The sequence below is a fragment of the Cucumis sativus genome, chromosome 5 (assembly GCF_000004075.3).
Source record: "Cucumis sativus cultivar 9930 chromosome 5, Cucumber_9930_V3, whole genome shotgun sequence".
Classification (NCBI taxonomy): domain Eukaryota; kingdom Viridiplantae; phylum Streptophyta; class Magnoliopsida; order Cucurbitales; family Cucurbitaceae; genus Cucumis; species Cucumis sativus.
In genome coordinates, this window is record NC_026659.2 from 18,018,792 (window position 1) to 18,044,395 (window position 25,604).

At 36.9% G+C, this 25,604-nt stretch overlaps 2 protein-coding genes across 6 annotated transcripts; one reads left to right on the plus strand and one right to left on the minus strand.

Moving 5' to 3' along the window:
• Positions 1-366: 366 nt before the first annotated feature.
• Positions 367-15,250, plus strand: LOC101212380 (acetyl-CoA carboxylase 1). Of its 4 annotated transcripts, XM_011656906.2 has the most exons (33): positions 368-942; positions 1,087-1,189; positions 1,841-2,216; positions 2,676-2,882; positions 2,963-3,124; positions 3,275-3,367; positions 3,454-3,549; positions 3,668-3,841; positions 4,226-4,319; positions 4,411-4,598; positions 4,680-4,730; positions 4,815-4,854; positions 5,882-6,006; positions 6,119-6,235; positions 6,325-6,399; positions 6,486-6,542; positions 6,638-6,742; positions 6,898-6,984; positions 7,068-7,259; positions 7,334-7,522; positions 7,732-7,842; positions 7,934-8,020; positions 8,095-8,271; positions 9,008-9,085; positions 9,178-9,300; positions 9,522-9,791; positions 9,880-10,217; positions 10,665-10,902; positions 11,029-11,372; positions 11,461-11,674; positions 12,275-12,451; positions 12,573-14,726; positions 14,815-15,250. In XM_011656906.2, the coding sequence occupies exons 3-33, from the start codon at positions 1,842-1,844 to the stop codon at positions 14,869-14,871; spliced, it is 6,795 nt and encodes a 2,264-aa protein (XP_011655208.1). In that variant the 5' UTR covers positions 368-942; positions 1,087-1,189; position 1,841; the 3' UTR covers positions 14,872-15,250. The 4 variants fall into 4 exon arrangements, with proteins under 4 accessions (XP_031742208.1, XP_011655208.1, XP_011655207.1 ...); XM_031886348.1 differs by lacking the exon at positions 1,087-1,189 and having other exon boundaries at positions 367-718; XM_011656905.2 differs by having other exon boundaries at positions 368-1,189.
• Positions 15,251-16,888: 1,638 nt separating this feature from the next.
• Positions 16,889-23,845, minus strand: LOC101217353 (tRNA modification GTPase MnmE). 2 transcript variants are annotated; one of them, XM_031886133.1, is made up of 10 exons: positions 23,602-23,845; positions 23,218-23,516; positions 22,968-23,106; positions 22,597-22,718; positions 21,988-22,191; positions 21,834-21,893; positions 18,228-18,366; positions 17,803-17,921; positions 17,438-17,515; positions 16,889-17,283 (listed from the first exon to the last, which is right to left on the minus strand). In XM_031886133.1, exons 1-10 carry the CDS (start codon positions 23,783-23,785, stop codon positions 17,089-17,091), a joined length of 1,539 nt encoding a protein of 512 aa, XP_031741993.1. In that variant the 5' UTR covers positions 23,786-23,845; the 3' UTR covers positions 16,889-17,088. The 2 variants fall into 2 exon arrangements, with proteins under 2 accessions (XP_031741993.1, XP_004140317.1); XM_004140269.3 differs by having other exon boundaries at positions 17,438-17,662.
• Between the last annotated feature and the right edge of the window lie 1,759 nt (positions 23,846-25,604).

Consider the following 25,604-nt stretch of genomic DNA (forward strand, 5'->3'; position numbering starts at 1 on the left):
ATCCTATAGAATGTTCACGAGTGGTCAATATGGCTTTCAAAGCATGCTCTAATATTTAGTTTGATTCCATTGGTGAACTCCATTGAAGAGGTTCAACTAATCCAAAACATAAGTTTAGGACAATTTGGCTGACATTTATGATGTTGTAATAAAGAAGAAGAAGTATTGTTACAAAAAATTGGATTAAATATGTAAACTATAACTTGACGTTTAGGTAAAGGTTAAGAACTAAAAGTACTTTAAATGGAAACAAAAAGAAAAAGTGCGTTGAGGTGTGAGAAGAAGCATATGGGTATATAAAGAAAGGCAAAACAACAGCGGTTATTCGTTGGATCATCAAAACGGGATTTGGATTTAAAGTTTTAGGGCAAAAGGGAAGGCGAAGATTTGAAATTTTGCGGCGAGAGAGGCGTGGATGAATCTAACCCTCAACTATTACCCAACCCAATCACCAAGAAATTTAATTTTTTTTTGCCTCTTTGGCCAACCCATCACCTAAACATGAATTTCTTGCATTAAATGATATTAATGGATCCACCCACAAACAGACACACGCACTTTCTCTCTCTCTCACGCATCAATTTGGTCAAAATGTGGAAGAAATGTGAAACTATTAAAGTTTCATGGCTTCAATTTCGTTGAACCGGGTGTTTGGTCGCCAACACCACCTTCCCCATACTCAATGCGCCACCTCCTTTGACAGTGATACCACCCCCAGGTTGTCTATGCTTCTTTCACCTTTTTTAACCATTTGGGCCTCATTTCTTGGGAAGGGATTACTGGAATTTGATGAGGTTTTTGGGATATGACTGAAGTTCTTGTTTAATCTGGGTTACTGTGAATTGTGAAAACTATCCGAAGGAGATATAAAAGAGAGATAGGCGGGTTGGAACTTGGAATGGGGGGATACCACGTGCAGGTTTCCATTAAAGGAGTTAAAGAGTGAGTGACCCCACTTAACCCAAACTCCAACCTACCTCCTCTGCCTTTTCTTTTAAGCTTCAAGGCTGTGCGTGATTCACACCGATCACTAATACCATTTGATGTTTTTTCTTTTTTTCCAATTCTTCTTTTGCATTTCTGCAGTCTCTGATTTGTAATGAAATAATAGTTTGTAGCAACCATTGTGTGAACTGAAGTATTTTGATCTACTCTTCTTCAAGATTTTGGTTTCTCTTTCTGCACTAAGGTTTGTGACTTCCTTTTCTTTGCCTTCTTTTTTTAGTTCTACTTAATGGGTTATTTCGTTTTTTTTGTTATTCTATGCTGAATTTTGGTGTCAGACATTTTTGGTAGAGGGGAAACTATTAGGTTTGTGCCGGATCAGTCCATCTGTGGCTTACTTTCTTCTAGTGGGAAATTGTCAATCTGAATACGGGAATCTTCTTGCTTTTTTTCCCCTGTTTTTGTGCACTCAGAAAGTTTATTTATCTGCTTTTAATGAGAGCGTAATTTTCTGTCTACGATTTATGGCTTATTTTGGACTTCACGAGGAAAGGGAATCCTCTAACAAAGCTAATGGAAGAAGAAAAGTTTTAGATGCCATGCACCTGTTAAATCCATGTCTTGTCTAGTTTCCTAACATGATACGCAATCTTGATGTGGTTGGATTCTTTTGCTAGGTCCGCTAATGTTAAAATAATGATATACAGTATGTTGCACTTTGCAAAGAGAAAAAAAAAAAAAACTCAATTAGGAGGCTTTCCCTAAAAAGCTGCATGATAAATAATGTGATAATTTTGCTTGAAACTTCTCGTTTTTTTTCTCAAAACTTGGAGGATAGCTCTGTCATGTAACTAAGTCGACAATTCAGTTGACTGTCTAGTTTATATCGTTGCAGCATGTCAGAAGCCCTGAGGAAATCAAATGTGATCAATTTTGGGCGTGGGAATGGATACTTAAATGGGGCAATACCCATCAGAAATGCAACTGCAGTTCCTGAAGTTGATGAGTTCTGCCAATCTCTTGGCGGGAAGAAGCCAATCCATAGTATTTTAATTGCAAACAATGGAATGGCTGCAGTTAAATTCATTCGTAGTGTTAGAACATGGGCTTATGAAACATTTGGCACTGAAAAGGCAATCTTGCTGGTGGCTATGGCAACACCGGAGGATATGCGGATCAATGCAGAGCATATCAGAATTGCAGATCAGTTTGTGGAGGTTCCTGGTGGAACCAACAACAATAACTATGCTAACGTGCAGCTTATTGTTGAGGTACTTCATCTTTCCAATCAAATTTGCATTATTATCTTCTAGTCCAAGCGTTGGCCACATTTAATAAATGGGCTTTGTTTCTCCTGGAAAAGAAGGGAAAAAAAAAAAAAAGAAGAAGAAAAAACTCTTTCTTTGATCATCAAAGTAATTCGAACAAGCAAATCCTCATAGAAGGTTATGAATACATGTTTCAGTTCAATTTCACTAAACTCTAAAACAGCCAAAGTGTAATTTAGAAATTCCAAACGTCAATTTTACTATTGACATTGGGCTTTATGATTTGTTGTGGAAATTGTGTGTTTTGAGTCCTATCAAATCTGGATTGTATTTGTTGTGAAGATGCTCTCACACTGATTAGAAATTAGGTAGCTTCATGCTCATTACATGTTTTTATTTTTTTAGGGTTTTTTTTGTCCTGATATAAAGATCTTTGTCATATTAAATTGGTCCATTATGTAGATGGCAGAGATAACCCATGTTGATGCAGTTTGGCCTGGATGGGGCCACGCGTCTGAGAATCCAGAACTACCAGATGCACTGAATGCAAAAGGAATCATATTTCTTGGGCCTCCATCAATTTCTATGGCAGCATTGGGTGATAAAATTGGTTCATCATTAATTGCACAGGCAGCAGAAGTACCCACCCTTCCATGGAGTGGTTCCCACGTAAGTTCGTGTTATTTTTTCTACAGCCATATCATTCACTCGATGATCGACAATCAATATACTTTTTATTTTGTGTTTAGGTGAAAATTCCACCAGATAGCTGCTTAGTTACCATCCCAGATGATGTGTACAGGGAAGCTTGTGTATACACAACAGAAGAGGCTATTGCAAGTTGTCAAGTTGTAGGTTACCCTGCCATGATTAAGGCATCATGGGGTGGAGGCGGTAAAGGCATACGGAAGGTTAGAATAGAAGTGTTATGGATGCTTTCTGTATAGGTAGCTTAGGAACAATGAAAATAACTTTGGGAGCTCTTTCATTGATGAATTTGAGCCAACGAAGCACCATGACCATTTTTCTTTTTAAATTGTTATATTATTCTCAACTTTCAGGTTCATAATGATGATGAAGTGAGAGCATTGTTCAAACAAGTGCAAGGTGAGGTTCCAGGATCGCCCATATTTATAATGAAGGTTGCAGCACAGGTTAGAAATCAAATGCACTTTATCACAATCATCATTGATTTGGGGCATATTTAATTCTGACTTTTTATTGACTTTTGTTTGATTAGAGTCGGCACCTTGAAGTACAGTTATTATGTGATCAATATGGAAATGTTGCTGCTTTGCACAGTCGTGATTGCAGTGTTCAGAGACGCCACCAAAAGGTTAGTTCATATTGTTGTGTTGCAGTCTCTATTTCTTGGGAACCTATGCTTTCGTAAGTTTTTCTAATCTGTTCATACTAGGAGACTATCATTTAACTTCCTATTCTCTGCTGAACAGATTATTGAGGAGGGCCCAATTACTGTTGCGCCACTGGAGACAGTAAAAAAGCTAGAACAGGCAGCTAGAAGACTGGCTAAATGTGTGAACTACGTTGGAGCAGCAACTGTTGAGTATCTATACAGTATGGAAACTGGAGAGTACTATTTCTTAGAGCTCAATCCCCGGTTACAGGTATCGATGAACTTAAATCTATCGCTTGACATAACCTACATTACTGATCACTTAATGCATCAAAAAATCCTTTTCAAGCATGGCATCGATCCTGTTGGATGTGGCCCGTGAGCCATGATGTGATGATAATGTAAATCTAAATCTTTACTGAGCAAATACAATTGTTGTTTTTTGTTTACTGAGATATTTGGATGCAGATAACTCATGGAAGGAGATTTCTTGTAGCATATTATGATCTCTGTTAGTCCCAACTGTGTGTTTATGCTTACTCTGACAGCATTCATGAATACCAGTTTTCTGTTGCGTGTTGATTAAATCCAAATATGCATATCACAAAATATTCATGAGGGGTGATAATTTTGTCTACCTATCTATTTTAAACAGGTCGAGCACCCAGTGACTGAGTGGATAGCTGAAATAAACCTTCCTGCAGCCCAAGTTTCTGTGGGGATGGGAATTCCTCTGTGGCAAATTCCTGGTATGATTTAAATCTATGGAATTCATTTTGTGATATTTGTCTCTTGAAATACAAGATTTCAGAAAAGTCATTGTATAATTTTTAAAATCAGAAATCAGACGCTTTTATGGGGTAGAGCATGGTGGAGGATATGATGCTTGGCGGAAAACTTCTGTTGCTGCAACTCCATTTGATTTTGATCAGGCAGAATCCACTAGACCAAAAGGTCATTGTGTAGCTGTGCGAGTTACAAGTGAGGACCCTGATGATGGGTTTAAACCTACAAGTGGAAAAGTGCAGGTTGGTGGAGTTGCTTATGATTATTTTACTTTTTATTTTTAGTTCGACGAAGGATGTTAAAATGTTTCCAATACTATGCAGGAGTTGAATTTCAAAAGTAAGCCAAATGTGTGGGCATACTTCTCCGTCAAGGTAGTCTTTTTTCTCATAGATGTATGTTCTTCCTATGATTTGTTTAACATGATGCTGAACTACATTTGCTGATCTGCTTTGCAGTCTGGAGGAGGGATTCATGAATTCTCAGATTCTCAGTTTGGTAAGTATTAGTCGTTAGATACTTTAATTACTTAGTCCTTCAGTTTGAATATTGGGAAACACATAAATATTGTTTAATTTATTAATTCTATAGTGAAGCAGAAATTGCCTTTACATGTAATGCTCAATAAGAAAAAACATTTCTTAGAAGATGGATGGATAGTACTCTGAATGTAGGAATTCCCCTTTAGAATTGGTTACTGAATTTTGAAGAAATTATTTTAAATTTCAATGTGTTCCTTAAATTATCAAACAACTCTTCATGGTTTTCATTCATCTCCTCTGATCGATAGGAGGATTTGGACCAGGATGGTTCAAGACCTCCTGCAAAAGAGCCTTCTAAAGTGTTCCTAAAGAAGACAGTGTCTCTAGAGATCTTCCTGTTTGGAAAACGGACATTTCTCTGAAAAAATAAGGTTTTATTTTGTTCTGGTTTTAGTTCTGGTCTCAACACAAATGACACAACCCAATCTTGAGATTCGAATTCTACTCTTCAACCTAATTGGTGTCATCTCCGTGAAAAAACTCTATAAAAATGTGGTTCATTGTTCCAAGATTGCCCTTTTGGCTAGCATATTCATTATTTTCAGATCTTTAGAAGGAGCTTCATCCTTTGAAATACTTTGAGATGCAGTCTCTATACCTTTCTTTGCTGCTAGCCTGCCACTCCTGAAGGAATACCTGATGTTTGTATAATCTTATTAGGGTAGGGCAATGTTTTAGTTTTTTTGGATTGAAATAAATAGAACAGTTTACTGAGGGGATCAGAGGAATTAGGTGAAGTTTGATGGACTATTACTTTCAGCATTTTTTTATGACTCCCATGCTTTGTTTGTTTGTTTTTTTGGTAGGCTCCTTCTTTCTGTAATTACTTTCTTTGATTAAATAGTATTGAAGTTTGTTTTTGTACATTCATCATTTATTACAAAATCTCTGTCTAAGAATATCGATTTTTTTAATCATAGAACCTAAGAGAATTATTTTTATTTGGTAATTTGCATGTCTTGCTAATATCTTGATTTCCTCAGGTCATGTTTTTGCATTTGGAGAGTCCCGAGCTTTAGCAATTGCGAATATGGTTCTTGGACTGAAGGAAATACAAATTCGAGGAGAAATTCGAACGAATGTTGATTACACAGTAGATCTTTTAAATGTAATGCTCAAATGATATAGTTTACAATTACGTTTTTTTCTGCCAGTTTAAAGTATATCCTTTTCTTTATTCAATTTTGGTGGAAATGCGACTTAAGAATAATAGTCTACAGGCTCTGGATTACAGAGAAAACAAAATTCATACAGGATGGTTGGACAGTAGAATTGCTATGCGAGTTAGAGCAGAGAGGCCACCATGGTACATTTCTGTTGTCGGAGGGGCTCTATTCGTAAGCACTTGCATTAGAAAGTTGTTTCAGTTTCCTAAATGTCTGTGTAGTTAAACATATGGATAATGATTTTTATTTGTTCAACTTAGAAAGCATCCACCAGCAGTGCAGCCATGGTTTCCGACTATATTGGCTATCTTGAGAAAGGGCAAATCCCTCCCAAGGTATTGAAAGGAAAGATTGTATTTAGGTACCTGATTTTTGTTATTTCAATCCTTCCTACATTAGGTGCTAACAAATTTAATGGCAGCATATATCTCTTGTCCACTCGCAAGTATCACTAAATATTGAAGGAAGTAAATACACGGTAATGGTTCTATCACTTGATACCAGTGCTTGGCAGGTAGTGAATTTATATAGCTTATTGACATATCACTGTAATTGTTGGGTATATTCATTTAGATTGACATGGTAAGGGGAGGACCTGGAAGTTATCGGCTGAGAATGAATGGATCAGAGATTGAAGCAGAAATCCATACTTTACGTGATGGGGGCTTATTGATGCAGGCAAGTACTTATCTTGAAGGTTATGTTTACAAATATTATGCACTACTGAAGCTCATAGTCCACTTCTCATGATAAGAAATCACTTTCAAGATCGAGAATGTCTGTTGACTTTATATGGTCAAGCAATTTGAACGTGTTGCTTGAATTTTGAACAGTTGGATGGAAATAGTCATGTTATATATGCTGAGGAAGAAGCAGCTGGAACTCGCCTTCTTATTGATGGGAGAACATGCTTGCTTCAGGTGTGTTTAAATAGCCCTAGTTAGACCCCCCTCCCATTCCTGAACATCTCTCCTGACGTTTTGTGCTCTTTGTTGTTAATCAGAATGACCATGATCCATCTAAATTAGTTGCAGAGACACCATGCAAACTGCTGAGGTATCTAGTTTCAGATGACAGTCATATTGATGCTGATGCACCATATGCTGAAGTCGAGGTCATGAAGATGTGCATGCCTCTTCTTTCACCTGCTTCTGGAGTCGTCCATTTTGAGATGTCTGAAGGTCAAGCAATGCAGGTTAGTGGCATAATTCAACCATGAATATGGTTTACTCTAGGTATGGCAAATTTATGGAATATCTATTATTTTAGGCTGGTGAGCTCATAGCAAAGCTAGATCTAGATGATCCATCGGCTGTAAGGAAAGCAGAGCCGTTCCATGGGAGTTTCCCCATCTTGGGTCCTCCAACTGCAATTTCTGGTAAAGTTCATCAAAGGTGTGCTGCAAACTTAAACGCGGCTCGGATGATTCTGGCAGGATATGAGCATAACATTGAGGAGGTGAATGATCCTGTCCATTTCTGCTATCATCATCTCTCTCTATATATATACACATATTCCATATTTATCCATTCACTTATGCATATTTCATATATATTTATCTGCACCACACAAACATATGCATACATATACCCACATCTATATGACTACATTTTTCAAGTCTTCTTATAGTAATGAAACACTAGTGAAAATTCATTCTTATCTCTCAGGTGGTGCAAAACTTACTCAATTGCCTCGATAGTCCTGAATTACCATTCCTACAATGGCAAGAATGCATGTCTGTTCTTGCAACACGTCTTCCTAAAGAACTCAAATTCGAGGTGCTTCATTGTCTTTAAATCCTTCTTCCACTTTTATCCTCAACTACTAATTTTACTACAATCTGAATCTTCATTCATTTTGTTTTATTAGCTGGAGGCCAAATACAGGGAATTTGAAGGGATTTCAAGTTCTCAGAATGTCGATTTCCCTGCCAAATTATTACGTTCTATTCTTGAAGTAAGTTCCTCCCCCAAAATCTTCTCAGGTTCTCGTTGAATTGGTTTCACAAAGGTAAACACTTCTTCTGGCAGGCTCATTTATCCTCCTGTCCAGAGAAAGAGAAGGGAGCTCAAGAAAGGCTTCTTGAACCGTTGGTGAGTGTTGTGAAGTCTTATGATGGTGGAAGAGAGAGTCATGCTCGTGTTATCGTTCAGTCCCTTTTTGAAGAGTATTTGTCAGTTGAAGAACTGTTCAGTGACAACATTCAGGTGACGTGTTTTCTCATTTTGATCAATGATTCTATAGTAGAAAAATAATAATGTGCTTCCATGGAGCTAGATGTTGAAACTTGCAGTATGAGTTAAGAACCAAAGTGGACGCCTCTCCGCTTTTCATATGGCTATTGAACTTATTTATCCAAATGGATCATATGATTTATACTACTGGATCATCTCTTGTATACCTCTTCATTTGGAAGGCATAGATGTGTTTGTTGAATTTTTTTCATTTCTGCAATCTAATCTACTAATCTAACCATTCACAACTTTGCTTACTTTGAGAAGGGTGTTGCATTACAGAAGTTGAGAATGAAAATACATCTCTCCTCTTGAAATGACTAGGACTAAATTGTTTCATACTGGATTTAGGAAGTTGAAAATCAAGTTTCAATTTACTCGGAGCTTTAAAAAATATTTTCTCTTTTGTTTTTCCTACCTTTTCTTTTTTCAATTTAATTGTTCTCAAAGCTGCTAGTGTGTTGAGTTTAGTCTATAGGTAGGTACTTAACAAATACTGAGTAGCATTTGCGACAATTTTGAGATTTCTTCTTGTAATTCCCATGGTGAATCTGGGTGATTGTCCTTACCCCGTTAACCTTTGTATATGCCATTCTTTCAATGAAGATTTCTTTCTTTTAGGAAACAATGTACGTCTTGTCTGCATTTACTGGATATCAACATGAAATTATTATTTCTTGACATGATGTTTTTTATCTTTTCCTTACAGGCTGATGTGATTGAAAGACTTCGACTTCAGTACAAGAAAGATTTGCTGAAGGTTGTTGACATTGTCCTTTCTCATCAGGTACTAATTTTTTTCTCGCCTTTTCCTGCCCTGATTTGATGCTGATATTTTATTTGAATATCAGTTTTGTGCTCACTTTTTGGTTTTTACAGGGCATCAGGAGCAAAAATAAGCTTATATTGCAACTCATGGAACAACTTGTCTATCCTAACCCTGCAGCTTACCGAGATAAATTAATACGATTCTCTGCACTTAACCATACAAATTATTCTGAGGTTAGCTACTTAGCTAAAGAACGGTTTCTGTATTGTTGAGTCAATTAGTTATTTATAGTCAAAATTTTCATAAGGTGGGGTTTTGATCTGTCTGATATTGGGGGTATTATTCTGCCTTCTAACCACAAAAGTCTCTCTGCCAGCATACCTTTCAGCTTACATTACATCTTAGCCCCCACTCTTAACATGCTTCTAAACACATGTTTAAATGCTTAACACAGCTGGCACTGAAGGCAAGTCAGCTATTGGAACAAACTAAGCTGAGTGAACTCCGTTCTAATATTGCTAGAAGCCTTTCTGAATTAGAGATGTTTACTGAAGATGGAGAAAATATGGACACTCCAAAGCGGAAAAGTGCCATTGACGAACGAATGGAGGCTCTTGTAAGTGTTCCTTTGGCCGTTGAGGATGCTCTTGTAGGTCTCTTTGATCACAGTGATCATACCCTTCAAAGGCGAGTGGTGGAGACTTATGTCCGCAGGCTATACCAGGTACCTTGTTAAAACTTTTGTAATCATCCCCCTTCCAGGTAGAGCCGACTCTTGCATGTCTAACTATGTGAATATCTTCCCTATCCAGCCCTATCTTGTTAAGGGGAGTGTGCGGATGCAGTGGCATAGATCTGGTCTTATAGGATCATGGGAGTTTCTAGAAGAGCATATTGAGAGGAAAAATGGTATTGATGATCAGGAGTATTCCCAATCAGTTGAGAAACACAGTGAGAGGAAATGGGGAGCCATGATCATTCTAAAGTCTCTACAGTTATTGCCCACAACTCTGAGTGCTGCACTGAAGGAGACGACTCACAACGGTAATGAGGCAACCAGAGACAAGTCTCCTGAGGCAATGAACTTTGGTAATATGGTACACATTGCATTGGTGGGCATCAACAACCAGATGAGCTTACTTCAGGATAGGTAACAATTTTACCTATTACTCTCTGCTTAATTCCAATCTTTGGTTGAACCCTTTCTTATGGAGATACAAATTTCTCAATCTTCTAAGCAGCTAAGCTTATACCATCTTTGATGAATTTAAGATTTTGTATGCCTGGCTTTTTCGGATCATAACTCAATAACATATTATATGTCATTTGTTATGTTCTATTGTTATTTGTTGTGCATGCATGTGCACTTTCACAATAACATAGAAATGTGTTGGTCTTCAATTGTTCTATATTTCTTGGCAAACTACGTTTTTTTAACAAGAAACAAAACTTTTCCATTGGTGCAATGAAAAGAGACTAATGCATTCCCTGCAAACTATGTGCATTGTGCTAGACAGATAGCTTAAATAGATTATTAAATTATCTTAGGATTTCTTTATCAGTCTTCTCTTTATCTGCTTGTGTTGGTAATAAACAGTGGTGATGAAGATCAAGCTCAAGAGAGAATAAACAAATTGGCTAAAATACTTAAGGAGCAAGAAATTGGATCCAGTCTTCGCTCTGCAGGTGTAGCTGTAATTAGTTGCATCATTCAGAGAGATGAAGGACGAGCCCCTATGAGGCACTCATTCCACTGGTCAGCGGAAAAGCTGCATTATGAAGAAGAGCCTTTATTGCGTCATCTGGAACCTCCTTTATCCATTTATCTTGAATTGGTCGGTCATGAACACACCTTTACCATTTATTATTCAATGCCATGATTGTCTTACACAGGTGTGACCAGACAATGGTATAATTTGGTGATCTCTTTCTCACCACCTGCATATTATCTGCTCATCCAGGATAAACTCAAAGGGTATGGAAATATCCGGTATACCCCTTCTCGAGATCGTCAATGGCACCTTTATACTGTTCAAGACAAGCCAGGATTGATTCAGAGGATGTTTCTGAGAACACTTGTTAGGCAGCCAGTCTCTAATGAAGGCTTAGTAGCATATCCTGGCTTGGATGTAGAATCCCGCAAGCCTCTCTCTTTTACTTCGAGGAGCATCTTGAGGTCCTTGATGACTGCAATGGAGGAGCTGGAACTCAATTCACATAATAGTGCTATCAAACCAGACCATGCTCATATGTATCTCTACATTTTAAGAGAACAACAAATAGGTGATCTTGTACCCTATCACAAGTAAGTGGCCTCCTTCTCTGATTACAATGTATTTCTTTTCTTTATAAATGATAGCATTCTTAGAGGAGTTTGTTGGACTAATTTCCAGGAGAGCTATCTTCGATACTGAAGAAAAAGAGGCTGCAGTGGAGACTATATTGGGAGAACTTGCTCGTGAAATCCAGTCATTTGTTGGTGTAAGAATGCATAAATTAGGTGTCTGTGAATGGGAAGTAAAACTTTGGCTAGATTCTTCTGGACAGGCAAATGGTGCTTGGAGGGTAGTGGTAACAAACGTGACGGGTCATACCTGCACTGTACATGTAAGGGTTTAAGTATTCTTTTTTTCTTTTCGAATGGTAGATAGATATGTTCGCATGCAACAGTAAATTAGTAAGTAGGACTTCAGTTGTTATAGCTATGGGTTCCTTTCTTGATATTACTGTTAACTTGTCACTTTTTCAGTAAATTGTAAGAAGATACATCAGTACTCAGGAAATTTTTGGAACATCCAATAATTTATGAGTCCAGTTGATAATGTCATCTAGGGTTAGCTGGAGTTGCATTGTTCTTGGAGCTTATCTTTTATACTGAAGTCAGCCATTACTTTTTAAGGTTTATTTATATATGTTCGCATACAAGTTTTAGGTAGCAAGGTAAACAATGGATTATGCTTGGTGATGGAATAGAATATAAATATTACATTTGACAAGTTGAATGCTTCCTTTTACACAATTATGTACACGTTGATATTTTTTTGGCTAAGCAGTATGACAGTAAACATAAAACAATAGGATAGATGTTATTTGAACAATGTTCGAGTAGACTATACAATCAGTAAGCGAAATTATATAGCTGACATGGAATACCTGAAATGATAATCAGACTATATTTTTTTAATCAGAATATATTTTAATAACCAGATATATCGGGAAGTTGAGGATACAAATCAACACAGAGTACTCTACCATTCAGTTACAAAGCAGGCCCCTCTTCATGGTGTCCCTGTGAGTGCACAACACCAGCCACTGGGAGTTCTTGATTTGAAGCGTCTTTCTGCTAGAAGGAGTAACACCACTTACTGCTATGACTTTCCGTTGGTGAGCAACATGTCTTGCTATACTACAAACTAGTAGTTTGTTTGTTTTGTCTTCCAAGTACATGCGTCCAGTGAATGCACAGTCCAAATACTGAAAAACTAAAACATAACTGTTTTTGCAGGCATTTGAGACGGCCTTGGAAAAGTCTTGGGAATCTCAGTTCCCCAATATTGGTAAACCCGAGGAAAAAGTTCTTCTCAACGTTACCGAACTCAGTTTTTCTGACCAGAAAGGTTCCTGGGGTACTCCCCTCATCCCTGTGCAGCGACAACCTGGGCAGAATGATATTGGTATGATAGCCTGGTTAATGGAAATGTCAACGCCGGAGTTCCCCTCTGGAAGACAAATATTGGTTGTAGCAAATGATGTAACCTTCAGGGCTGGGTCTTTTGGCCCTAGAGAGGATGCGTTCTTTCTTGCTGTCACTGATTTGGCTTGTTCTAGAAAACTGCCTTTAATTTACTTGGCAGCAAACTCTGGTGCTCGTATTGGGGTTGCTGATGAAGTTAAATCCTGCTTTAGAGTAGGTTGGTCTGATGAATCTAGTCCTGAGCGTGGTTTCCAGTACGTATACTTGACCCCTGAAGATTATGCTCGTATTAAATCCTCTGTCATTGCACATGAAGTACAGATGCCTAATGGAGAAGCCAGATGGGTTATTGATACCATTGTTGGAAAGGAGGATGGCTTAGGTGTAGAAAACCTAACTGGCAGTGGAGCTATTGCTGGTGCTTATTCAAGGGCGTATAATGAAACTTTTACCTTAACATATGTGACTGGAAGGACAGTTGGAATTGGTGCTTATCTTGCTCGACTTGGCATGCGGTGTATACAAAGGCTTGATCAGCCTATAATTCTCACTGGTTTCTCTACACTAAACAAACTTCTTGGCCGTGAAGTTTATAGTTCTCACATGCAACTTGGTGGACCCAAAATCATGGCAACCAATGGGGTTGTTCATCTAACAGTTTCAGATGACCTTGAAGGGATATCTTCTATTCTAAAGTGGCTTAGTTATGTACCATCTCACATGGGCGGTGAACTTCCAATTTCAAAACCTTTGGATCCTCCAGACAGGGAAGTTGAGTACTCCCCTGAAAACTCGTGTGATCCTCGTGCAGCAATTTGTGGTGCTTTGGATACTAGTGGAAAATGGATGGGTGGAATTTTTGACAAAGATAGCTTTATTGAAACACTGGAGGGCTGGGCGAGGACGGTTGTTACTGGAAGGGCAAAACTTGGAGGAATTCCTGTTGGAATTATCGCTGTCGAAACACAGACAGTAATGCAAGTTATCCCTGCTGATCCAGGCCAGCTGGATTCCCATGAGAGGGTTGTTCCTCAGGCTGGTCAAGTATGGTTTCCTGATTCTGCTTCAAAGACAGCCCAGGCATTATTGGATTTCAATAGAGAAGAGCTGCCACTTTTTATTCTTGCTAACTGGAGAGGCTTTTCTGGAGGCCAAAGAGACCTTTTTGAGGGAATTCTGCAGGCAGGCTCAACTATTGTGGAGAATCTGAGAACGTACAAGCAACCTGTTTTTGTATACATTCCAATGATGGGTGAACTACGAGGTGGGGCATGGGTTGTTGTGGATAGTCGGATCAATTCACAACATATTGAGATGTATGCTGAAACAACAGCTAGAGGTAATGTACTTGAGCCTGAAGGAATGATTGAGATTAAATTTAGGACAAGGGAATTGCTTGAATGCATGGGTAGGCTTGATCAACAGCTGATCAGCCTGAAGGCAAAACTTCAAGAAGCAAAAGGAAACAGAATCCACAATCTCACCGAATCTCTACAGCAGCAGATTAAAGCTCGTGAAAAGGAGCTTTTGCCTGTTTATGTTCAGATAGCCACCCGATTTGCAGAACTACACGATACCTCCTTGCGGATGGCTGAAAAAGGAGTCATAAAAAAAGTTATCAACTGGAGTGATTCTAGATCTTTCTTCTACAAGAGACTGCGACGTAGGATTTCAGAAGAATCATTGATCAAGACAGTAAGAGAGGCTGCTGGAGAGCAGCTTTCGCATGGAGCTGCACTGGACTTGATTAAGGAATGGTTTTCAAATTCTGGCATTGAAACAGCTGGAGAAGATGCGTGGATGGATGATGCCACTTTCTTTAGCTGGAAAGATGATCCCGTGAAGTATGAGGATAAACTCAAGGAATTGCGAGTCCAGAAGGTATTGCTTCAGTTAACCAATTTGGGTAGTTCACGTTCAGATTTGCAAGCTTTACCTCAAGGTCTTGCTGCTCTTCTAAGCAAGGTAAATATACTCCGTCAGTGACAAAATTTTGTACTTTATCTTATCAAGTTACTTAAGGCAGGGAACTGATTGCGTAAAAACAATGCAGGTGGATCAATCCAGCCGAGTACAATTGATCGATGATCTTCGTAAGGTGCTTGAATAATTGTATAAGTTATTGATTGTTGTCACAGATCAGGAATGTGATTGACTTGATAATTTCTTATGATAATCTGGGACATTCTTGATCCCGTCAATTACTTGGTCGCATATACAAGTTACCAATAAGTTTGATGGACAAATGAAGCTGTTGTTATTATATGCCAGTGATTAGTGGTTAGTCTTAGGAAGCATTTCATTACTTTGAGAGAATAAGATTTTGCTCATGCCTCTAGTTTGTAGGAAATAAATTTTGTATGTATATTAAGACTGTTATTGGTAGGGTCTCATCTGCCCAAGCCTTACTGTATCATTGTAACTTTGTGAAATTATATTTAATGAAAATACTAGGTCATTAGGCTTAATTGAACCATTTTGGCCATCAAGAACGGCTTTCCACGCAATTCTACATTTATCATTTGTAGTTGATTTCCCTTTTTGTAGTTAATGAAATCCTTGTTTCTTCATTATTGGCAGACAAGGTTTGTTTTTTAGATAGATAGAAGCAGAGTACTAGACAGTTAAAATCAAAGAGCGATGGTGAATATGATTTAGTTTTATTTTTTTCAGTAGAAACAGATGCTCAGGTGAGTATGGTACAAAAACACTATCCAGACCAAAATGCTTTTTCATTTGCAAGAATTCATAACTTATTTCCTTTTTCTCTTGTTCTTCTCTTTCTCTATCTTCAATGCTTTCTGCTGTTTCCTTTTCTTCTTCAGTTTTTCTTCCTTTTCTCTCGTCTTTTCAGCTTTCCTCTGTTTTTCCTTCTCTCTTTTCTCCTCGGCTTTCCTTTCTTCACCCTCTCTCTGTCTTTCCTTTTCCCTTGCTTTCCTATCTTCTTCCTTCCTTCGATGTTCTTTTTCTTTTTCTCTTCTCTCTTCTTCCTTTTTCTGTTTTACCTTTTCCTTTGCCCTTCTTTTCTTCTCTAGCTCTTTCATTTCCTCCTTTGTGAGCTTTCTTTTGATGTTGAAACACATTGGTTGCAAAAAGGAAAATAAAAACTTTAATCCTCGAAGAAGTCTCAAGAGTAGTCTCAAGCATCAGATTGCTTGTAGTTAAATAGCCATTGCCGTCCAATGGCCTGCAGAGGGGTGTATCTAAATAGCCTTATTTTTATGGCTTTCGGCATCTGGGAAGTAAAAGGGAAAAAAAAAAAAAAAGCCGGCCAGAACCTATTTAATATTTCTTATCGGGTTTTACGAAGAATGTAGCACTTTTATCTGTAATGACCCTCCGAGGCAATTGAAAACACAAGCTTCAAAACGTTCCGAACATATATGTAAAGGGGACTTAATCCTATACTAAAAAGAGGTGCTTGTCATGGAGCCAATTAATAATAGCAGATACATTTTTTATTCAAGGCCAGCCTCAACATGCTCCAACACTCTTCAATGGTGTTAACATCTTTTCAGTGAGCTACAGCTGTGTGTAATTTGAGAGTTTTGCCTGTTGGTTGATCAGAAAGTCTCTTTTGAAGCAACGTTAGCAAACAGATATTACGTAGTAACCTTGCAATTTGTAATTTTCTCAGCCTTCATAGAAATGTGAAGTATGAATGAAGGAAGATAAACGAAAACCTGCCCTCAACAGCCTTTATGAGTTCAAGCTAATGGAGTTGCAAACTTACACTTAATGGAAACAACACTACAAGTAAAAACGAGCGGCTATCTTATACACGTTATGCAAGTAGATCTAAAATTAAATAAGAAAAAAGGTTAAATTCCAAATTTCAATCATGAGCTTTTAACAGAAATGTCCAAGATCATAAAAAGAAAATATTCTATTTTGTCTTGAGCTTTAAAAATATCTAATAAGTTCTACTATATATGACTTATTTTTTTTAATTTAGTCTTGCTATGGCTTGATGCAAATGTACATATTTCTTTTTAACTCCTTTGGTTTCAGGCAACATGTCAGTCATACACATCAATGAAATTTGTTTCGTCACTTGAATTCTTTATTTAGTATGTTTGAGAATTTTGAAATACGTTCCATAGATCAAGACTTTATTAGGTACCATATTGGTTATCAATGTCTATCAATAAAATTTTGTTATACTTTGTAAAATATTTTAGTTCATTTGACTATATTGGGAAATGCCCAAAGAAAAAACCTCCAAAAGTTGAGTGACCAAAATGGCGTAATCCCCCGAAAAAGACTTGAGGGAGCCATGGCTAGAAATGTAAATAATATGAGATCAAACATACATTGATGATACTATCTACTTACCAATACAGAACTTGCCAAAAATATTGGACAAAATCTCTTCAGAGATATCCTCACCACAAATTTCCCCAAGAGCTAATACAGCATCCCTCAAATCCACTGTCCAAAAGTCAGGGGGCAACTCGTCTTCAATGGATGATTTCAATCTTGTAAATGCCTCCTTGGTTCTAAGAAGCTGCACGCATTGTCTCTGAAGGTAACCAAAACAACACTAAATCATGAGTTCTACATTGCTCATTATTATTTCTATTTATTAAGACAAGAAATGATGTTATATCAAGTTTTACCATCAAAGAACCGGATTCTTATCTGGTACGGGGAAGAGAGAAATAGGTTAGTTATACCTGGTTTACCGTCCATCTACGGCCACTTGCAAGAGTTTTGTTGAGTCCCACCAGCTCTGATATTGCCATCTCCAGATTCTGTATTCCTTGTCCAGTGACAGCACATGTAAAAACTTGTTTACTGAAAGAATCACGATTTATACTCATTGCATCCATCTTTGGAGATGGAGCACAGTCTATCTTGTTTATGACAAGAAGTATAGGAGTGCATGATTCATCTGATTTCTGCATATTCAAAGCGTTTAAAAGAAATTGAAATAAACATCATTTTTAATATTCTTTATGGTGGTGGAGCTTTGATTTTGAGCAGTGATTCATTAAAGAAGAATTCATTGCAGGAAACAGGTGGTCGAATTTTGCTAAACCTTTTTTGAAAGTATCCTATTGAGAAGTATGGTATCTTCGGCAGTCCATCCATCGAGGGCACTTATTGCCATAATAATGACATCTGCTCCAAGAGCAGCAGCTTCAGATCTCTCGACACCTGTAGAACAGAGTAGGAGAACGGGTGTCAATTTGCAACTCAAGAAAAATCAAACATGCGAATAAAATAATTTCTTCCAAATTAAAATTGACCCGAGTTCGAGACTGAAAGGGGAAATAACAAAAGCCATAACAAAAGCCATAACAAAATCTTATTATAATCAATCACTATAGTTCTGATGGTAGATCAGGCCTAGGATAAGTTACAATTACTAAATGCAAATCAACCTAGCTCAAAGGGAATAATTGGGCATCATGTGAAATGCTGAATTAAAACACTAAACATTAGGAAATTCGTAAATCATACCAATCTTTTCTACGATGTCATCTGTTTCCCTAATTCCAGCTGTGTCAAGAAGAGTCACAGGAATACCAGAAACGGTAACATTTGCTTCAATTACATCCCTGGTAGTTCCAGCAATTTCTGTAACTATTGCCCTCTCGCTCTGCACGCTAAAAAATAAATGTGACAATAGAATAATGTGATTAAGAGTAAAAGAAAAGGTAGCTAAAGAAAACCACCTAATATCAAACAGAAATTTCTGTTGTGAGGTTAAATTTTTTTTTAACAAATTCACAATTTCTTTTTAGTGAGACTAACACACAAACAATTCATAGAATAAATGAAAATACGCCAGAGGGTAATCACCCTCACAAAAGCAGAAATGCTGCATGTTTCTTAGTTATATGTAGGTTTGACTTTCCTATTGTCTAGCATGGCGGAGGAATAGTTGAAAGAACTCAAGGTGGTAGAAACAATTGAGTTTGTGTACGATGGACTGAAGTGACTCAAAGATAGAAATGGAGGCAAACTCCTGAATCAAATCACAGCAGGTCTGGGTTGGACACAGAGGTAGGAAACAAGAACACAAAGAACTTGTAGGTAGGAAACAAGAATTCACGAACTTCTAGACTAGAAACAGTGACATTGTAAAGGTCTACCCACAAACTTCTAAGCTAAAATAGAGATATACGTAAAGTAAAACCCATGAACTTCTAGATTGGAGACACAACCCAAGAACTGAAACACAGAGATCTTTTGCACTGAAAACAGAGATTTTCATAGAGAGATCTAAAACAAAACCAACGAACTGCTGATCTGAAAATGGAACAGACCAAAACACAAAGAACAAAATCAACTAAACAGTAGATCAAACTAACTAGAAAAATGAAGACGAAACTGGCAGCGCTGAATTGCATTAAAGCAGATTTTGCTGTCTCCACCGACGGTGACGCCCACAGAGACAGAATCAAAGTGGCAGAAGTGGATTAATATGAAAGAAACCCTAAAGCTATGATACCATGTTAAATATTTATAATATTATTGAATAATAACTTGAATAATCATAATGGAAAATTACTGAACAAATAGACTCCCAATAATACAAACAAGGAGAATAACAGAAAAAGAAAATACTAGAAAGGAAAATATTAATTTGATCGTAAACCCTAATTTATTCTAACACTTTACACTCCTTCAAAAGTACTCTACTTTCTCTTTAACCACACTTACTCATAAAAGATTTAGTAGCATCTAGTCAAAGAACTAATTTTCCTGAAAATGTCTTGATTGCTTCTTAAACATATGGCCACAAAGCAGCAACGATGAATTTTTTTTAATTTTCGAGGGAAGTGCAGACTGCAGAGAAGTGGCTAAAAATGTATACCACAACCAACAGGCATAAAAAATCTCTCTGATGCTCAAGACGGACTTCTACAAACAACCTATCAACCAAATTCAATTTCATATGCCTACTCAACCAGCTTCCAAACTGTGTCTTTAGCAAGGCTTCTTTGAGATCTAGCCGCTAAACCCCATGTTCATTGTAAGGACTAAAACATAAGACACCAGATTCCCAAATTTAATGAGCTCCTATAAACTTTTGTGAAACTCCTCATTGTCATCTTTTTCTGCAACTCCATGTCAACATAGGCACACTGCACAGAATAATGGAAAAAGCCATTAGCAAGTTAAATCCAATATAGCATCAGGTAGATTACCAACTCCTTTACTACCTCATGTGTTCATGCCCGGTCCCCTCCACCATCCCAGAATTTTGCACAATAGGTTTGACTGTCCCCATATTTGCAATGCAACAAACTTGACCATGAAGAGCTAAGAGCCACAACACAATGTTCATCTTTCAAGAAATGTTGAATAGAGCCCCTTCCTCTGCAGGAGTTACTATAAAATCCTCACTGTGCTTCTCAACCAACAGTCCTTCAAAATTCAAATCAATCCTTTCCATGTGAAGGAAGAATATTCAGATGTTTCACCACCCTTTTCAGAAAAACCATTACTAGTGTGAAAGTAGTAATACAGTACCAAGATTTTCTCAAATTTCAATTCACATAACACCAAATCTGGAAGTCATGCAAGAGTATCCCTCTCCCTCTTACAGTGACAAAGCACTAGGTGATATTAAGAGTAAGCGGATAGACGTTGACTCAATGGAAACAACAAGGAACAAGCAAAAACTGACATGAAGATTGTTAAATGTCCTTTTCTCTTATATTATTTCGTTCTTTATTTATGCCTGTAATTTCTTTTCCTTATTGGTTGCTGATATTTCTCTATATAAGAAGACCTTCTCCAGTCGCTGCAGCCGACCACAGGACCACAACTTCCTGGACACCACCAGCAGCTGCGTTTTCTTGCGTTTTTTGCTGTATGTTGGTAATTTTAACCACCACTACACAACCATAGCCACCGTCGGAACCCTAGATGTCGAAATCAGTGGCACATCCTACTTCCAGACCAAACTTTCCTATTTGCAGTGGCCAGGGGGTGAGTTACGACTGTCTTCTCCAAACTTCCATACCCACACAACTGAGTGGGATTTTTCAACCTAAACTCGCCAGAATCACGTGCTGTTGCATTCTCCATTGCCACTGCTCGAGTTTGCCACCTTTTTCATAGTAGAAATGGGAGTTCGCAGAACCTCACAAATAACGTAGTTACAGCCGGAGTTTTCTCGTTTCTGTCTACCTTGCCCAAATCGCTGCCAAAACCCAGCTGGAATTCCACCATAAATTTTTTTGGATCTCTGGTTTGTATATCGTTATGTGATTGAACTTGGCTGGTTTAGATTGGGTGCAGTTTGGTTTTCACCTGATTTGGTTTTTCCCAGTTCATTCCTGCACTCCTGCTTGCTGCTTTAGAACTATATTTCCTGGCTTGGTTCTCAGGCCTACTGTGTTGTTCTTTGTCTACTAACACAGGGGTGGAAGTACTACTGATAAAAGATCTTTTATTTGTTGGAGAAAATTTAGGTACATGGTGGAGTAAAAAACAAAATGTAGCGGCCAGGAGTAGTGCTGAGGCAGAATTTAGAGCCTTGGCCCATGTAATTTGTGAAGGCATATGGATTAACAAAATCCTTGAAGAAATGAAAATGTCTCCAAAGACACCTATACAAGTTTATTGTGATGACAATGTTGTCATTGCTATAACTCATAATCCACTTCTACATGATAGGACGAAGCACAGTGAAGTTGGCAAGCATTTCATAAAGGAGAAAGTTCATCCAAGTATAATGTACATATATTATCTTCCTACGAAAGAACAAGCAGCGAACATTCTAACTAAAGGTCTTTCGAAGAAACAATTTGATAAATGTCTTAGCATGTTGGCTATGGATGATATCTACAAACAAGCTTGAGGGGAAGTGTTGAGTTTCCTTTTCTCGTGTAATATTATTTTGTTCTTTATTTATGTCAATTTTTTTTCCTTATTTGTTGTTGGTCTCTCTATATAAGAAGACCTTGAATTTGGTTCAGTAATACAGAGGGATGATATTAAACTTTTTTACTTCCCATTTTTAAGTAAGACTATGAGTCAGACTCATAGATAGAACAAATTATCTAAAGGAGGTCAAGTTCAAAGAAGATAAGAGAATGTCATGTAGCTTACTTTGCTCCATGCATTAAGAAGGCTCGACTTCCCAACATTAGGGCGGCCAACAATTGCTATCTGCAAGTTTTAAGGAGATAGAAAATGGTATTAACAAATCCATGCATCTTTTGTGCAAGGAAACAAACTGATTTAGACAGTGCTTAAAATTTACCTGTATTCCAGATTGAAGAAGCTTGTCATAATTGGCTGTCTCAAGAGCAGTCTCTACTTCCTGTGACATGGCATGCACTTTTTCCATTACAATGTTCAAATCCAACGGTGGCATCTCATCATCAAAGTCTAGACGAGCCTCAATTTCAGTGAGTAATTCGATACATTGTGTTCTTAGCGATTTGACTAAGGAAGAGAAGCCACCCTGCCAATCAAAATATGATATGCTTCAGTAAACTAGAAGTCATTGGATATGATGGCTTAGTATTGAACTTTGTATATGATGGCTTTGTGAAGATCTACTATCATGGCTTAGTATTGAGTTTTTTTTTCTTTTGCTTTTGTTCTTCTGATATGATGAGGTCGCTAAGGAGGTGACAACCTAGTTGAGATGTCTGAACGGAACTGCTGATCCCTAGTATTTTTTACCACTCATGTATAACCCTCTTGTACTTTGAGCTCGGTCACTATTAACAAAGAGATCCGTCTCGTTTCAAAAAAAACTAGAAGTCATTGTTAGCTTCCACACCAAGTTGCAGTAACTCGGTAGCTGAAATTAGATGGAAACACCAGTTCAGACAACATTATCAGTCAAATAAAAGGTCCCAACCTGAATTCCAGCCAGTGCAGCATCGGCAGCAGCTGTAGACTTGGCTGAAATTAATTTCCCAACATTTTCTGCTTGTGAAAGGTCTAAGCGTCCATTTAAGAAGGCACGAAGAGTAAACTCACCTATACATACAAAATCTTAATTATAAACGTTTCTTTCCCCTAGGCAATCATAAGTGTAGATTTGGTAACGATATCATAATGAAAAGCATAAATTCTTAGCCTAAACCAATTTTCCCCACTTCTTTTTTCCATGGATTAGCACTGGTTTAATTCCGATGCAAGCAAACACTTAATGTAAACAAATGAGCAGGGGATTTGTGTATAGTCCATAAATTTAATGAGAAAGCAATCCCAATTCAGAAAATAAACCTGGTTCTGCAAGCCGAGCTCCAGCTTCTAAACAAGCTTTTAGCACACGACGGAGACATACTTCACTCCCGTGACACTGAAGCTCGATCACATCTTCACGAGTATAAGATCTTGGGGCCAACATTGGCACTGTCAAAACCTTCACAAAATAGCAAAACCATTGCTCAAATTAATCCCAAACTAACAAAAGCCTATAACGACACAGAATTGAAAGAATTTTCCAAAGATGACAAGGTAAACATTACTGTACTTCATCAATTACATCGCCCTGTTGGTCCAATACCACACCGTACTCCACGACATGGCTGGTGGGTCTCCATGGGTGCAGGCTCAAATTTTTCCCCTTCTTTTTGGCGGCAGGGAAAAATAAAGTCCCAACGATATTTACAGCACGAGGACCCGATAAACGCACAATCCCCACAGCAGCAGGGGGACCCCCAATGGATGTCACAATGGCAGCAATTGTGCTTGAATTGTCAATTTGTTCACGCTCAGTCCCGGCATGCGAATCCCCCAAGCGCTCATCTGGAGCAAGAACGAACGTATTCTCTGCAGGAAGAAGAAGAAGAATGAGAAAATGGAGAATTCCAGTAAAGTTGAAGTAAAAATAAGAGCAAATTAATAAGGAGGTGACCTTTCCCAGTAGAGTGAGACTTGATCAGGGATTTTGAGAGAACATGGTTAGAGGTTTTGGATATGGAATATATAGAGGATGGTCTAGAAATAGGGGTAGAGAAATGGGTAAAGAGAAAAGCCATTGGTGGTGTGGTTCTGTAAAAATGGGCGATGAAATGGCGGAACCCTGGGAGCAGAGCCATGCCACGAAACTAGGCCAAAGGCGAGGATTGCCGGGGTTGGCGTGTTTTTGAAAGATAAGAGCAAAATATATACAACGGAAATTGCATAAGAGAAAAACCTTTTAAAAAAAAAACTATTACAAAAAATAAATGGAAATTGATTACTAAAATTTGAGTTTGATGTTTATTTGATGGGCCAAGTGTTAATAAGATTTGAGAAACAGTTTCATAAGTCTCTAAAGTCACTCACATCTTTAATAGACTAAAAATGATTTGGTTATTAAATACGATTAATTTGGCACAAATATATTAAAAATTATTTTCTTATGATGTGGTACCTCTACCCTTTTCTATTCTCTTTTTCTCTTTTCCAATCAAAAAATCAAACTCACCTTAGCAACTTTGACATAAATTTTCCTTCTTTTTTTTTCCAACAATCATAACACATCTTCCAAGACCTTTCTTGACTAAATTTCAAATCTTAACTCATTCAAAACCTAACCTTTCAAACTCCGTAAAGACTCAAACTTTTCTAAGGTTCGAAGTTTACATCTATAATTTTTCAAAAATATACCATGATTTATTTTGTGTTGATAAACATATTGAAAAATGAAAATATACATCTCATATATTGTTTGATATATGAGATAATATATTGCAAAATTGTTATATGTATGTACTTATTTGGTTTAGTTATTAATTTGAAATATATACCATGATTATATCAAATATAATTATAACAATTATAGAGTTTTAGTAAGTTACATAATAGTAAGATATATATTTTATGTACTTTCTCGTATAGACACATATATATTTAATTATTTTGCATATATATACCTCATATTATATAATAAATAACTATAATAATATTTTATATAAAACTTGGTATATCATGAAGACCCAATTAATTCGATCCAAAATATAGTATGTAATGAAATTAGTTGTTAATGGTTGTAATATATTCGTTTCACATATTGTATATATCTAGTTTCTTGTATGCTAACGTATATTGAATGTGTAGTTTCATGCCGACTTCAACCAATAATATGAAAACTATAATATGTTAATTTAGAAACAAAACTTCAAATATAAGAATAATATCGTTCCATGAATATAATATATTCGGTTGAAATTCAACGAAAATTATGAATAATATACAAATGTAGAAAATAAAATTTTTATGAACTATTGTGTAACCTTTGAAACAACATTTGTTCATGGACTAAAATACATCGTAATGTTGGTCATACCTGATATATATATATATATATATATATATATATATATATATATATATATATATATATATATATCAATGTAACCTATTATACACAATATGCTCGTTATATAATGAACAAATATGTAAACTGAAACTAACTTCATATCAGTAAAAAATTATGAAATGATCTTCAAATATATGAAATGATCTTTAGATATATGAAAACATTGCAAATTAGATGTAATATAATCGTTATGAATTGAAGTTATATTTCTCTCAAAATGAACAAAATTAATCTTGACTGATGTAAGAAAAAATCAATTGAAATACCTAAAAATTCATTGTAATAATCATTTCAATATTACATTTCAAGGTGTGTTTATACCAAAAGACAACGTTATATACAGTTTAACTCTGGATACGAAAGACGCATTTCAATAACAAAAAAACAATGATATATAGAATGATAATCGGGCATAATATGGATGATGAAAAAAATATGAACTCATTGAAAAACATGAATGATATGAACAACAAAGAAATACAAGATTTGATCGGAATAAGTAAAATGGACGGAAGAAGAAAAAATGGACGGAGAAAGTTTAGTTGAAATATTGT